Here is a 15,358-nt window from a genome sequence, read left to right as displayed (position 1 = left end):
CAAGGTCACCCAGTGGTTTTCATGGCCAAGCCAGGATTCAAACCCTGGTCTCCAGAGTCATAGTCCAATGCTCAAACCACTACATCAATATTAAATAAACAAAAGCACAATTAAAAGTAAATTAAAAACACTTTTAAATTATGTTTAAGGCACTGTCAAAAGACTGCACAGTGCACAGGAAGAAAAGCTCTTCCTCCACAACCAGTTAAAAGCTGCAGACCTTTCTCAATGAAGAGATCTTTGCCTGCTGGCAATGAGAAAGCAGAGAGGGTGGCAACTGTGCCTCCAATGGAAGGGAAACCCATGGTCTGGGAGCAGCCACCAAAAACTCCTTCTCTAGTCTGATCTACATATATGCCTGTGTTGGTGGTCAGACTGAGTGAAACCCTACAGGGAGATACAGTCCCTCAAATAGTGCAGACCTGCGCCATGTAAGGTTTTGTAGGTCATAACCAGTGCTTTGGATTCTTCCTGGAAACAAACTGATAGTCAGGTGAGCTAATGCAACAAGGGATTCATATATTCCCTATAACTAGCTCCAGGATGTATCCACACTGTAGAAATAAAGCAGTTTGACACCACTTTAACTGCCATGACTCTAGAAATAAAGCAGTTTGACACCACTTTAACTGCCATGACTCTATCTTATAGAATCCTGAGATATGTAGTTTGGAGCTCTCTGACAGACTAGGTTGAATACCTTACCAAATTACAAATCCCATGATTCCACAGGATGGATCCTTGACAGTTAAAGTGGTGCCATAAACTGCTGTAATTCTACAGTGCAGACATTGTTCTCTGCCATCCATCTAGTTATAGCATGTGCATCTTCTGGCATTTCCAAAGGCACCCACACAGAAAGGCCTAAACTGTTTTAGTCCTGATTATAGTAGATCTGTTGAATCAGTTACGTTTACCTAAAAGTTGATTCGGCATTCCTGTTTTAAGGGGGGAGGGGGATTTGGGACAATGTTGAATGTGGATATTCTAATGTGTTGTGAGCCGCTTTGATTGTCTCCTCACAGAAAAGTGGGATAAAAATAAAGGTATTATTATTATTATTATTATTATTATTATTATTATTATTATTATATTACAACACTTGATTGAGTGGGTATAGTCTATTTAGGACTAATTCACAAAATGCCAGCCAGAGTATGTTACAGTAATCCAAATGGGCTGTATTCAATCAATCAGTCAATCATGTTGGCTGGGGGATTCTGGGAGTTCTCATCCATGGAAAAGTAACTACTGAGCTTGGTTTTGGAGAGGACAATAGGATGGTTTGCAGTGCTAACAAGCATCTCACCTCTCTGTCTGATGCTTCCATATAATTGGCACTTTTGACCAAATGCTGCATCCGCCCTTGAACAAAGTTCAGGTCCTCACAACTTGCTAGTGAAACTCCTAAAGCTTTGTATAGGAAGCTCTGAAAGGAAAAGGAGGAGGATGGTAGATTTCAGTTCATTACCAAGAAAAAGATTGGAACAGTTCAGCAATGGAATTGAATACCTCAAGTGTATCCCCATGACACAGAGCCTTATCACACAGAGCTTTTTGCAGCTCCGATCCGACATGACTGCGGGTCCAACGATGCAAATTCACGCGACAATGTGACGTGTTATCATACACGATTCCATTTTATGGGGGCTCCTTCCATGGTGCTTCTGCAGTGATTCCAAAGTGACTCCTTATTCTGATGAATTCACAAAAAAAGTGAATTCACAGAATTCGCTTTCAAGCTCACTTCGATTTCACTCCAAATTGGTCTGGTGTGGAATGCAACTTTGTTTCTGCTCTGATACACCACCTCAAACCCCCCAGGTTGCAAAGTTCCCATGATACAGAACTGCTATTTCCCCCCATTTCCTTTCAGTGGTCCTTTCACTTTCAGGGCAACTGATCTTTTAGGAATATATATATGTGTGTATGTGCGTGAATGTGAATATACAGGTCGGTCTGTCTGTCTGTCTATCTATCTATCTATCTATCTATCTATCTATCTATCTATCTATCCATCCATTTATGTGTGTGTTGAAATTACTGAAATAGAATGGAAAATAATAAAGGGGGATGAAGAAGACACAGAAATATTCTCAAGGCAAATATTCACGCAATCACGTAATTACGTGAAAAAGGGAACAAGAACTTGCGCCCCTTTTCGTCCCAGAAACGTACACGGTTACAATGGATTCAGACCCCCACTGAGCATGCACAAGGGTGCTGATTCAAATCACTGAATCCCACCGGTGTGGTAATACAATTTGCAATCACTCTGCTTTGTTTGAACCCACACCACGTGACTTGCCTTAGATTTGATTCCCCCTCGATTTGGAAGGGCAACCGAAGGGCAACCAGGTGAGATAAAAACATTCACGTTATAACGTGAATTCGCATAGTTGAACCAGGAGTCACCCCAGATCTAAGCTGCAAAAACCTCTGTGTGATAAACACCACAGTTATAGCAGTCTGACACTACTTTAATTGCCATGGTGCCATCTTATGGGATTCTGGAATTTGTAGTTTGGAGAAGTAATTGAAATTCTGTACCAAGGAGCTCTGAGTTCAGAGGAGAACAGCAGAATTCCCTAACAGTACCTGCCAAACGACAAGTCCTAGGATTCTGGAGCCAAAAGTGGTATCAAACTATTGTAATTGTGAAAAGTCAATACATTAGTAAAGCAATGGATGAGATCATCAAGCCAACAAGTCTGGGTATTAGTCTACTAAGGAAGTATTTACTTCCTGCTTTGAAAAGGGGATTGGACTATGCAGGCCTATCAATGTCTACACCGAAGTAAGTTCTCTGTGGCAAACTCTCTTGCAATTGGATATAAGATTGCATCTTTAGCCAAAAACTGTGGAATAAACCTTTTCAATTGACTGATCGGAGTAGCTGGTCATCTGATTTTCCAGTTCTCTGCTCAAGTTCTGGGTCCAGGTGTTATCGTCAATGGTTTCCAGGGATCTTCTGAGAAACTATGGAGGACAGAAGATCAACAAGCATTATGCTGGTATAAATCTGGGTTACACTGGTGGTAGTACTTTGTAGATCCTTGCATAAAAAGGTATCCAGTACTCCCCTTTTCAAGGAGTTTCCCATTTGTCCACAGTAAGGGGTGGTTCACAAGTTGACCCAGAAGGCAGGCATAGCTTCATCCTCACCATTGTGACCCAGAATAGCCAGTAGAATCTCCTGAAATGGCTAATGGAGTGTCACCACAGCACATACCCTGCACAGTATAAGAACACAAGTAGTGTTCTATGCTCTGCTGGAGCTGAACAATATCTTGGCCAAAACATTTCCCCTGATAGTCTTGGCCTTCTGGTCTACCTCCATTGTCCTTCTTTTGTTCTGAAAAAGTGAGCAGAAAATCACCAGAAACTGTCACCAGCCATGTGACTTTGTGAGACACATTACTTGGTGCGCTTGCAAAACACCCAAGACTCATCACAATGCATCTCTTTTGGCATCTCTAGTTTAGCATTCTTCCTGCTTCCAACCAATCCTGCCAATGCTACTCCATCCCCATCACATCCAGGCAAAAGGGTTAACAACCACTTACCTGCAGCAGCTTCTGCTCCCATTCAGGACTGCTGACCTCTGGGCTTTCTGCAATGAAAAAACAAAATAACAGTGCTACCTGAATTAGGATGCATAACTAACTGTGTGCATTGTCAAACTTGGGTGGGACACTATTTTAATAAAGTAATTCAAGTGCTGTCACTTGGCTAGATCTGCACTGCAGAAATAATACAGTTTGACAGCACTTTAACTGCCATGGCTGAATGCTATGCAACCCTGGGATTTGTAGCCTGTTGTGACACCACAGCTCTCCGGCAGAGAGTATCTCAAAAACCTACAAATTCCAGAATTCCATAGCATTCAGCCATGGCAATTAAAATGGTATCAAATGGCATTATTTCTTCAGTGCAGATGCAGCCTTTTTAAAAACCATCCAAATAACCACACAAATAACCCAAGATTGTGCCGTAGGACTACAGGCACCAAGGGCCCAGAGAGAAGGTTATTGTAGTAGTGGAAATAGCTACAGAAGAGTCAAGACAGTCCAGGACATACAGAAAAATTCACAGAGGGTGAAAGAAAGTACAGGAACAAGTTGTCTGCTGGTCCAGGATCTGTTACGCAGAGCTAGCAGAGCATACTTTGGTTAGCAAAGCCTCTGGCAAAGAAGTTTCTTTTTACAAAGTATTTTCATGCACCCAGGTCTCTCTTTCCCTCCTTGTCATCTGTCTCACTGAAAGTATTTTTAGTGAATAGCAAATGTTAAACACAGATCTAGAACTTTGGCCCTGGATGCATTTTGGAAAAGCTTTCCCAGAAGGTTCAAAATGTTTTACTTTAGTTGTTCAATGCTTAAGCGACCTGGTTGTTCATTTCACATGTACATATTGTTAGTTTTGGATAAAAAGTCTGCTGAAACATGTTAAATAGCTCGTCTGTTTTGTGGCATAGGCAGCTATCCCATCTCTTTCCATATTATTTCTGCCTCTGGTACCAAATTTTCTGTTAAAGAAATGACCTGCTTTGTTAACTGAGGTATACCTGTACTCCAGATAACCAAAGCCAAAAGGTTAAGACAAGGAGATGTTAAAATGCAGGTTGAGTCTCTCTCATCTGAAAAGCTTGAACCAGAAGGGGTTTGGATTTTGGATTTATTTTTTGTGTGGATCTTGGGATAACTGTAGTTGCATATATGTACATAGTGCATATATGTCTCGGAGATGAGACCCAGGTTTAAAGACAAAATTCATTTATGTTTCATACATACCTTATATACATAGCATGAAGGTAATTTTATATACTATTTTAAGAGAATTTTGTGCATGAAACAAAGTTTGTATACACTGAATCGTCAGAAAGCAAAGGCATCACAATCTCAGCCACCCATGAAAAAATGTTTTGGTTTTTGGAATATTTCAGATTTTGCAATGCCGATTAAGGAAGATTCAACCTGTACTGTAATAGTTTGATTTTATTTAAATGCTCACAGTCACAACCCTGTTGAATACCTCGCCAAACTATAAATACCAAGATTCCATAGGATGGAGCCAAGTGGTGTCAAATGGCTTTATTTTTGGTGTGGATACCTCTGAGGTGGCTTACCTACCTGCTTGGAAGGACTCCCAAAGGGAGGGGACTTGTTTGGCCCACAGCTTCCTGATGGCTGTATGGATGTTGCTGTGCAAGGAGTGTAAAAGCTGCAAGGCCCATCTTCCTCTCTGGATGGGATTGGAGGCCAAGACCTATGGGCAGGATCGGAGGCACAAAGATGGAGAACTCCACAAGAATGAATCTCCAGTTGCCACCCTTCATCTATGATTGCTAATAGGTAAAATTCAGGAAGGTGGCAGTCCTCAACACACACTTACATACAGTGGGCCCTTGGTATCTGCTGGGGTTTGTTTCCAGGACCCCTTGCGGATACCAAAATCTGTGGCTGCTCAAGTCCCATTATCAATCAATCAGTCATATTTATTGTACACGACCATAGGTCATCACAAAAAAGTACAGGCATAATACAAAAACCATAGCTAAATGAGACATTAAAATGTCACATTACATATAACTTTTAAAATCACATTAAATTCCAAAACCTTTGTTTGAGTATAGTGCATGCCACACCAAATGTGGATTTGCCATCCGCTGATCTGAGTTTCTGCAGACTACAAGCCCTGGCTTTTTCAATGGGCACATGTGGGCACAAGCGTGCACGTGCGCCCATTGAAAAGAACAAGGCTTAAGGTCCCATGTTTTTTGCTATCCATGTAAATGGTGTCCCTTATATCAAATGGCAAAATTATGATTTTTTTTTTGAGAATTGTTGTATTTTCCAAGCCATAGATAGTTGACTCCATGGAGAAAGAATCCATAGATATGGAGGGACAATTGTAATTGGATGGCAGAGACCTTGTTTTGCTTGCAAGAAGTCCCTTCCAGACTCATTTCTTGGCATTTTTAGCTAGGGATGGGGAAGATGCCCTTCTGAAAATTTGGAGAGCTGTTGGCAGTTAAAGGAAGCCCATTCTTGCTAATTTTCTATCATCAAAGTTGCATCTACAGTGTAGAATGAATGCAGTCTGGCACCACTTTAACTGTCATGGCTCAATGCTATGGAATTCTGGGATTGGTAGTTTTGTGAGATATTTCAACTTCTCTGTCAGAGAACTCTGGTGACACAATAAATAGCCCTGATTGATTTTGTTTGTTTTTAGTTTTTTGTGGGTTTTTCGGGCTATGGCCATGTGACCATTCAACTATGGATGCCGGCCCGAAAAACCCACAAAAAACTATGGATGCCGGCCATGAAAGCCTTCGACTTCACATTGTTTGTTTTTGTGTTGTTTTCTGGTGTTTTGTTTGTTTGTTTGTGGTGGTTTGGGCATTTACTCTGTTTTTAAGTCTTATGCATGTTTCTTGGGCTGTTCTGGTGCTTCAGAGGTCTCCAGGGGCTTTTGAAGGCCACAAAATGAGCCACCAGTGGCCACATGTGGCCCATATAATGATCTTTTCTAACACTGATTTAGGCTGCATCCGCACTCAGCTGCATCTGCACTGCAGAAATAATTCAGTTTGACACCACTTTAACTGCCTTAGTTCAATGCTATGGAATTCCAGCAATTGTAGTTTGGTGAGGCATTCAGCCTTCTCTGTCAGAGAGCTCTGGGGCCACAACAAACTACAAATCCTTGGGTTGCATAGGATGGAGCTATGACAGTTAAAGCATTGTTAAACTGCATTATTTCTACAGTGTGGATGCAGCCTTAATCATATTGCCACAATCCCTAACTGACCAAACATGTCTCCATAGCCCCTAGTATGGGGTCCCTTTGAGGAAAAAAAAATAGATTAGGGGGACATTGGCCTCTGTGTGTGTGTGCGTGTGTTTGTGTGTGTGTGTATGTGTGTGTGTGAGAGAGAGACCTTCCCAGGTCTCATGAGGGCTATGTGCGCTCCACCACTCAAATAAACGGGACTCCAACATATGCAAAATTTGCCTTACGTGGAAGGGTCTCGAATGGATCCCCTGCATATGGCAAGGGTGGACGGACTGTACTTTCTTAACAGAGGTACCCCTGTGCTTCAGATATCCAAAGCCAAAAGGTTAAGACAAGGAGATGTTAAAATACAGGTTGAGTTTCCCTTATCCGAAACGTCTGGGACCAGAAGTGGTTTGGATTTTGGATTTTTTTGGATTTCAGAACACCTGTATCGGCACATATGTACATAAAGAGGTATCTTGGAGATGGGACACAAGTTTAAACATAAAATTCATTATACACCTTATATGAAGGTAACTTTAGACAATATTTTTAATAATTTTGTGCATGAAATAAAGAAATAAATCAAAGTACATTGATAAATCGGAAAGTAAATGTGTCACTCTCTCAGCCACCCATGAAAAGCTTCTTGGGTTTTGGAATATTTTGTGATTCAAGACAAGGGAGATTCAATATGTATTTGTTTTCCCCTAAAGAAAAAGAATGTGCTTTTTCTAAGCCTTTCTCACCAGAAGCCTTGCCACTACTCCTTGGGCGCTTGGAAGATTCACTAAAAAAGAGAACCACAAGAACAAGAAAATATATCACAGCAGACTTTGAATAACGGGATGTGCTCTGTTTCATCATATACTTTCTCAAATCTGCTCGGTGCTCATTTCTAGAATAATGAATGCATCCATTCTGAAAGCTCTCAGAGAATTATTTAGAGATGTAATTCCTCACCACTTTCTGTGTTGAAAGGGGTAATTTTGGCAATTTTCTCTCACTGCATGAAAGGCTTCAAAACTGTGCAATTTTTGCAAAGTGTTTACAGTTTGACACTTATTCTGTGCAAAATTCACACATGGTTGTCTTGTGGAGAAAACAGCACTTTCCGCACTGCAAACAGCATTTTTTTTTTACTATGCAAGAAGTGTCTCCATGTTATTTCTCACTTTCTGACAAGTCTAAGGTGAATCTATCATCAGGTTTTCTTGACAAGATTTCTTCAGAGGAGGTTTGCCACCATTGCTTTTCTCTAAAATTTGGAACCCTCCATTTTTTCACCCTGGTGCCTGTCTGCCCCCCTTCCCCTCATATCAGCCACAGTTGTGGGCTATTCTGAGGTCAGAATGTGCCCAGAATATGACCATCAGTGGTGTTACTAGAGAGTATGGGGTGTGGTCCACACTGGGTGACACCCCAGAAGGGGGGTGACACCTGGTTGGGCCCCCTGCCTTTGTTCTGGTGTCCTGACCTCCTCATGCAGGAGCAAAGGAGAGCCACACTTGGCCCTCCTCCTTTTGCTCTGGCCTCCTGGTCTACTCATGAAGCGACTGGGGTGCTGGGACAAAGAAGGGCCAAGCGGGCCCTTTTGACGATCCCCTGGCCCTGACACCACATTGGGTGACACAAGGGGAGGGGAAGCCACTAGTAAACATCATGGGGCAGCTTATTCTGACCTCAGAGGTCAGCAACCCATGGTTATGGTGGATGGGGTGGGAAGCCTATAAGGATGCCATGCAGACTGCTGCCATGGTGAAGAAACAAAGGCCAAGGTAATGGGGGCAAGCAGATTGGGGCAGGTACCAGGCCAGGATAGCATCTTCAGGCTTGATCCATCCTAGCTTAAGAGCCAGCAACAGGATTAAACAAAGATAGTCCCTTCAGCATCAGATCAAGACTCATCTGCCTCCTTCTTGCCAGTGAATGAGGTTGCAACATGGAATTGTGACAGGCATCCTGGTTCTGATTGTTGCAACCTTGCTCACTGCTGGGAAGGGGAAGGAAACCTCCTCTTCTCCCTCCTTGCACTCTGATTAGAAGCTGAATGGGCCTCTTTCATCTGACTGAGCTGCTTACTCTTAAGGTGGCCTTTGGGGGCGTTTATATTGTTTTACAATAAGACTGCATAGTCTTGCTGAATACAGAGCAGTTAGTAGACCACTTGTTGAACATGAAGCAACAGTGTGATATGGCCACTAAAAAAAGCCAGTGCAATTTTAGGCTGCATCAGTAGAAGTATAGTGTCTAGACTGATGGAAATAATAGCACCACTCTATTCTGCTTTGGTCAGGCCTCACTTGGATACTGTGTCCAGTTCTGGGCAACACTATTCAAAAAGGATGTTGAGAAGCTGGAGCATGTCCAGAGGAGGTCGACCAAAATGGTGAAATGTCTGGAAAGCACCAAGCCCTATGATGAGTGACTTAGGGAGCTGGGTGTGTTTAGCTTGGAGAAGAGAAGGTTAAGGGGTGATATGATGGCCATGTTTAAATATTTGAAGGGAGGCTGAAGCAAGCTTGTTTTCTGCTGCTCCAGAGAATAGGACCTGGAGCAATGGATTCATACTACATGAAAAGAGATTCTACCTGAACATTATGAAGTACCTCCTGATGGTAAATTCTGTTCAATAGTGGAAGATGCTGCTGCCTCAGAGAGTGGTGGAGCCTCCTTCGTTAGAGGATTTTAAACAGAGGTTATAATCTCGGTTGGTCCCTAGGTTCATGTGGGGATGGGTGGGTGTTTACAAGCCCATCACTGTGCCATCTTGGGACCTGCTGCCAGCACATGCTCCTTACCTTGCCATATTGTCACTCTTACTGTGAAGCCTCACATCATTACGTCTGATGTGCAAATGGAGCACATGGCTGCATTCATATGGCCAGATGCCCATTTCCACATCAGATGCAGTGAAGGGGGCTTCTCAATTGGAGCACAGGGATGGACTTTCACAGGGAGGCCATTTAAACAGTCAGGATTTGCAGCTGAGTTTCCAGGAAACTCCATGGTAAACAAAGGGTCAATTGACTTGGAGAAAAGGTTGTCTACCCTGGGATCTGGTCAGATCTACCAGATTCATGTCCAGTCTGCCAGGATCCAGCCCCAAATCCTGAGACCAGGATTGTGTTTTGGCCTGCATAATCTAAACAGGACAATACAAGGTCAAGGGGAATACGGGCCTTTTTGCCTATGCGGACAACCCCCTGATCTACTGAACAGGTCATCTGTAGACTTCATATACTTGGCCTTGTGCGAAAGTAGACCAAGTCTCCAAAAGCTTCTGCTACAACTTCTTTCTCACAGTTAGCCTCAAAAGTGCTACAAGATCCCTTTGCATAAGCGAGTTAAGTGTTTTCTGTAACCAGCCTCTGTCAGCAGTCTGGGTCTTTGCAGTTTCTTAAGAGTTTCCAAAGGCAGCCTCACAAGAGTGCATTACAGTAGTCCAAATGAGATGCACCCAAGGCTTGTGTCACCTTGCCTTCCTTGCTCAGACTACCATTAGATAAACACATGGGGGCAGGTTTCAGGCACAAACAAACCTCCTTTGCAAGAGCCAAGGAAAAGGATTGATTCATCCTGCCGAATAGTGGCCAGTTCCTTCAAACATCTGCAGAGGGGGATCAAAGTCGGCGTGTATGGTGCTGGCACCACAAAGAGAAGCAGCTTTGGCCAAAGAGCCTGCAAAGAAAAGGAAACCATAATTTAGCACTTAATGCAATGTCACTGGGCATGATTTAAATAGGATACATTTATTATGGGCTAACTCTATGGATGAATGTTAAGGGAAAAGTGTAAATGCAGGATTAGAGCAGATTACTAGCAAAAAAAATGACTGTTTTAAATAACTTGAAAACAGTTGGTGAAGAGAGATCCAGCATAGTGTAGTGCTTTGAATTTTGGACTAGAACTCTCAAGACCAGGCTTTGATTCTCAGCTTGGCCATTAAACCTACTGGATGACCTTGGTAAATCACATGTTCTCAGCCTCAGGGGGAGGCAATACAAACCTCCTCTGTACAAATCTTGCCAAGCAAACCCTGCCTTATGTTCACCTTAAGTCAGAAATGACTTGAAGGCTCACAACAACAAGATAAAGATTTTGTATACCATGGAGACAACAGCCAAGAAATTATAAAAAGGCTAGGAGTTAGGAGGGTAGATACAAAGAAACTAGGTAAGATCCTCAAGTGTAAAGATGTATCACTAATTACTAAAATCAGTATTGCCAGTGTCTTAGTTATTCTGAATTCTAAGCATGAATGGGAAACATGAGCAGTAAGGTGACAAACGAGGATCAAATTGATTTTAATTGGAATAGCTTGCTGGATGAGAGCCATCAAATCACCTGCTTAGATGCTTTTAAGAAAGCGGTTAAGACGGACCTCTTCCACAGGCCTTTCCGGAATAAAGTCCTTGGCCATATAACAACCACACAACCAACGCTCCCATACACTATAGACATCTATGTATTATGTTATGACTCTGTCCACAGCTATTAGATTTTATACTTAATGTCTTATGTAGTTTTAATTGCAAATTGTTTAATTCTTTTTTAAGGGGGGGGATATTGTGTATATGATGCTATTGTATGATTTTATATGCTATTAGCTGCTTTGATTGTTTTTACAAAAAGCGGGATATAAATGTTTTATTTATTATTTATTTATTATTTATTTAATTGCCCCTCTTTCCTTTTAAGTGCTGTAACTCCATCCTATGGAATCCTGGGATTTGTAGTTTCACAAGATTTTTAGCCTTTTCTGCCAAAGAGTGCTGGTGTGGCACAAAACTACAAGGATGGAGCCATGGCAATTAAAGTGGCGCTAGACTACATTATTTCTATAGTTTAGAAGCACCCACAGTGTCCTTGTCCAACACACAAACCACTACACCATGCTGGCTCTCTTATATATTGCTATGCCTACTACATCCAGACAAGCCACTCACTTTACTCATCCCTTCAGCAGAAGTGTTGAGATGCTCCAAGGCATCAATACAAAGATCCTGAATGAATTCTTCCTTTTCTCTTTCTTTTTGGTCAGCAAAAAGGTCTTTCCCCTGCATTGGCAAGACAAACCAGAGAATAACTTGGTTAAGAAAAAAAGTCACACACTGAGAGTAGAGGAGAGTGACTGTTTTTGAGTACAACAGGGGTGAGGGAAGTGTGATCATGGGGCTATGGGTGGTTCCAAGACTGCTTTAGCTATCTACATGGCTCCTGGAGGATCCCAGGAGGACAAAATTCATCTTCAAATATGCTACAGTTGACCGCCCCTGGACTACAATGCCTAGAATCCTTTAAACATAGAACCTAGGCGTTCTAACCCAGTAAGCCACTTTCCCTGCCCCTATTTACCATCTCCTAATAAGCCAAACTCTGGGGTGTAGGTTTGGCAAGGGCAAAAGGCAAAATTAGAGTGTTGCTCTTCAAATGAGAATTCTACCCCCTCAAATGTAATTTCCCTTCAGTCCCCAAATTTCTACAATTGCAGTAATTTAATATTTGAATTGAGGATGAAGAAATATAATTTAGGCATCCCAAAGAAAAAGATCAGGCATGATAACCAAGGGAAGGAGAGCACAGCAAATGCAAGAATTCTAGGGATTCACTAACTGATATTACTGTACACCTGAATGGATCTTAACTCCAATGGCTGGTGGTCTAGGAACGGAATGAGGACTCAATTGCTCCCTTGGCAAGTGGGAGTGGTGAGTGATAGCAGTGCTTATTCAAGCAAATCAGCAGCATTTCTACTTGCAGCTAGACTAAGCCAAAGACTTACTGAAAAGCCCTGATATTTATATCAAAAATATGCCTTGGGGCAGATTCCAAGGGGTTGAAAAGACCAAATGGTCTTGCAGTCACTTTGAAATGGATTTAAATACTTTGAAATGAGTTTGGTGTTGCTTTGAAATGGTTTTCCAATGTGGTGACACTGAGGTATGAATGAGTGGCAATAGACACACGTTTCCAGGCAGAGGGGATTAGCATGCTAGAAAGTTGGTGCTTTGCTTATATTAAATCTGCAGCCCACTGTTTTATAGTCTCGTATCTCCTCACCTCCTGAATGTCCGGAATCGATCAAAGCCGGGGGCCTCAATGCACCTCCTGTTTGCTAGCCTACATTCAGGGGTTGTTTCTAGTCATGATATCCACAATTGGGGTTGTAGAAGGGTCACCCAGCCTATGTTTTATTCCATTTCTGATATCAAAGGATGAGGGGTAAATAGAGGCACCTGTGGGCCTAACAATGGCCAGTGAGCCAGCCTCTTGTTGGGTTGTCTGTCTCATCCTTTTTTCCACTGCTGCAAGGAAACACCCCAAAGTGAGGACTTTATCACACCAGCCTGCTGTCTTGCCACAGTCACTCCAGTTTAAAAATGGAAGCATGCCAGTTTGCCATAGTTTCTGATCACACTTTCCCCCATGACAGGGCTTTGGCAAGCCATGGTTGCATGAATTGTTTTCCGCACTGCCCAATGCTGCCTTCAGGAAGAAGGGAACAAATGACTGATTGTGGCTTCCAACCACCTCCTGAAACTGGATGCTGTGTGTGTGCTGCTCTGCTTACAGCACACTGACATTCACGGCAGCCAACCACCTTCTTAAGCCAGCTACAGTGTGAATGTGCACACAGCAGCCAGCTTCAGGGAGGTGTTAATGGCCACAATCACTACAAGGAGAAACAGAGAAAGGAGGACAGGAGCAGAATCATGCCCACTGACACTATATGACTTCCTGAGAAGCCGAACTGCAGTAGAAGGGACCTATCGCAGCAAGATGGGGAGCCTATTGACAGGTTTCACCTGTCAATGAAAAGGTACACTACAAGTAATGAATAGAATGTGGAAGGATGGACACAACATTGTGTGATAAGTACCATCCAAAGATGCTTTTATCCTGTTAAAATTCTGCTTCCCTAGCTTTGTGTGATAAAGTCCTGAGCAAACAAGTATTGGAGCAGTAGATATTGGGAAGTCACCTGTTCATGCAAAATCAGTAGCAGCTGGTGGCTTCCATGGCAGCAGAGTGATGAATCTGTTCTAGGTTACAGTATGAACTTAAAAGGAGATAGCTAGGGTGCTAAGCCCTGTCCCCCATAATAGGTTCAGAGACTTGGATACCTCCAGGGCAGTGGCTCACCCTGCCCTGGGAAATATAGTACAATGGGCATTTTGGTGATTTTAACTCTGACTTACCAGCTGGCTGACAGGTATAGTGAACTGCTTGAAGATGTAGGCAACCATGTCCCACACGGCACAGCCCTCCACGCTTTGAGAGCGAAGAAGCTCCTTAATAAAGCACAGGGTTGCTCTCCTTACCTGTCACAGAGAAAGGAAGGAAGGAAGAAAGAAAGGTAAGAAGGAATGAAGGAAGGTCACTTCTGGTACATTCCACATGCAACGCTGCAGCCGTGGGAGCAGAAATTGGCACCTGATTCCCCAGTACAGTTGCCTATCCCAGGCTTAAAAGGCATGAAAGTTGAGCCACATCCAAGTTGGACAGTCCCCATCCCCAAGCAAAATGTAATGTGGTGGATTCCTCTCCCTCCCCACCTGGTTGCAGCTAGCTCAGTAGGCTTAGGACCTTATCACACAAGGCTAAAAAGTGAAATTTTAACAGGATAAAAGTGTCTTTGGCTGGAACTTATCAGATAACATTGTGTCTGTCCTGCTGCTGCTCTGCTACTATAATGCACCTTTTCATTGATGGGAAAAACCCATTAATGACCTTGCTTTTGAGAAAGGTGTGATAAGAAACATTTTCAAATCAGGATGTTCCTATTTTCTTTCATAACAAGATTTTCATGAGACATGAGGCTGGCGTGATAATATTCTTAGGTGGGGTGGCACTGCACCAGGCAGCCTAGAGTGACTGGTGTTAGCCATCATTTTAATTTCCCACAATACCTCATAACCTGACCAGTGGCATTATGGGAAGTTTAAAGGATAGTAAATGGGTCCTAGAACAAATGGGTCCTTGAACAGATCAAGCTAGGATGACTAAACTGAGGCAGTCATACTTTGGCCACATCATGGGAAGGCATGACTCATTGGAAAAGATAATAATGCTAGGAAAGGTGGAGGGAAGCAGAAAGACAGGAAGACCACATGCTAGATGGATGGATTCAGTCAGTGAGGCCACAGGCCTGAGTTGCAGGACCTAAGCAGAACAGTGAAGCACAGGGGGTCTTGGAGATGTCCCATCAATAGGGTCGCCATGAGTTGTGGTCAACCTGAAGGCAGTTAACAGCAACAAAAGGATGGCCAGATGTCACACTAAATAAATTGGAAAGATTTATTATAGGCCTCAGGGGTAAGCTCCAAGAGGTGGCCAAAGATGGCAGGAGCAGACCCTGTGGACTAGTAAAAACAAAGTAACAGCAACAGCTTGACTGCAATTTCCTTTTTAAAAAAACTTATTACAAGGAAACCATCCCATCCGGTCTTACTGTTTCACGGTGATCATCCATAAGGCATTTCACAGCTTCCACAACTGGGCGCTTCCAATTTCTTGTTGAACTTGCTGGAGGAAAGAGAGAGAGAGAGAGAGATGAGAATCTAATACCAAC

At 42.8% G+C, this 15,358-nt stretch overlaps 1 protein-coding gene across 1 annotated transcript in view; it reads right to left on the bottom strand.

The window, feature by feature from the left end:
• LOC149315277 (maestro heat-like repeat-containing protein family member 2B) overlaps window positions 1-15,358 on the bottom strand; it is a 79,625-nt gene that overhangs the window by 49,540 nt on the left and 14,727 nt on the right. The window contains exons 11-19 of the mRNA XM_089523636.1: window positions 15,239-15,312; window positions 13,986-14,108; window positions 11,733-11,843; window positions 10,326-10,464; window positions 7,533-7,573; window positions 5,133-5,268; window positions 3,567-3,613; window positions 2,872-2,979; window positions 1,310-1,429 (exon numbers count right to left, since the gene is read on the bottom strand). Of these exons, the coding sequence (XP_089379762.1) occupies window positions 1,310-1,429; window positions 2,872-2,979; window positions 3,567-3,613; window positions 5,133-5,268; window positions 7,533-7,573; window positions 10,326-10,464; window positions 11,733-11,843; window positions 13,986-14,108; window positions 15,239-15,312 (899 nt within the window). The remainder of the gene's footprint in view (window positions 1-1,309; window positions 1,430-2,871; window positions 2,980-3,566; window positions 3,614-5,132; window positions 5,269-7,532; window positions 7,574-10,325; window positions 10,465-11,732; window positions 11,844-13,985; window positions 14,109-15,238; window positions 15,313-15,358) is intronic.

This window comes from Sceloporus occidentalis, unplaced genomic scaffold (genome assembly GCF_023333645.1).
Source record: "Sceloporus occidentalis isolate IW3139 unplaced genomic scaffold, rSceOcc1.0.p SCAF_4, whole genome shotgun sequence".
NCBI lineage: Eukaryota > Metazoa > Chordata > Lepidosauria > Squamata > Phrynosomatidae > Sceloporus > Sceloporus occidentalis.
This window is presented reverse-complemented; position numbering and strand designations above follow the sequence as displayed.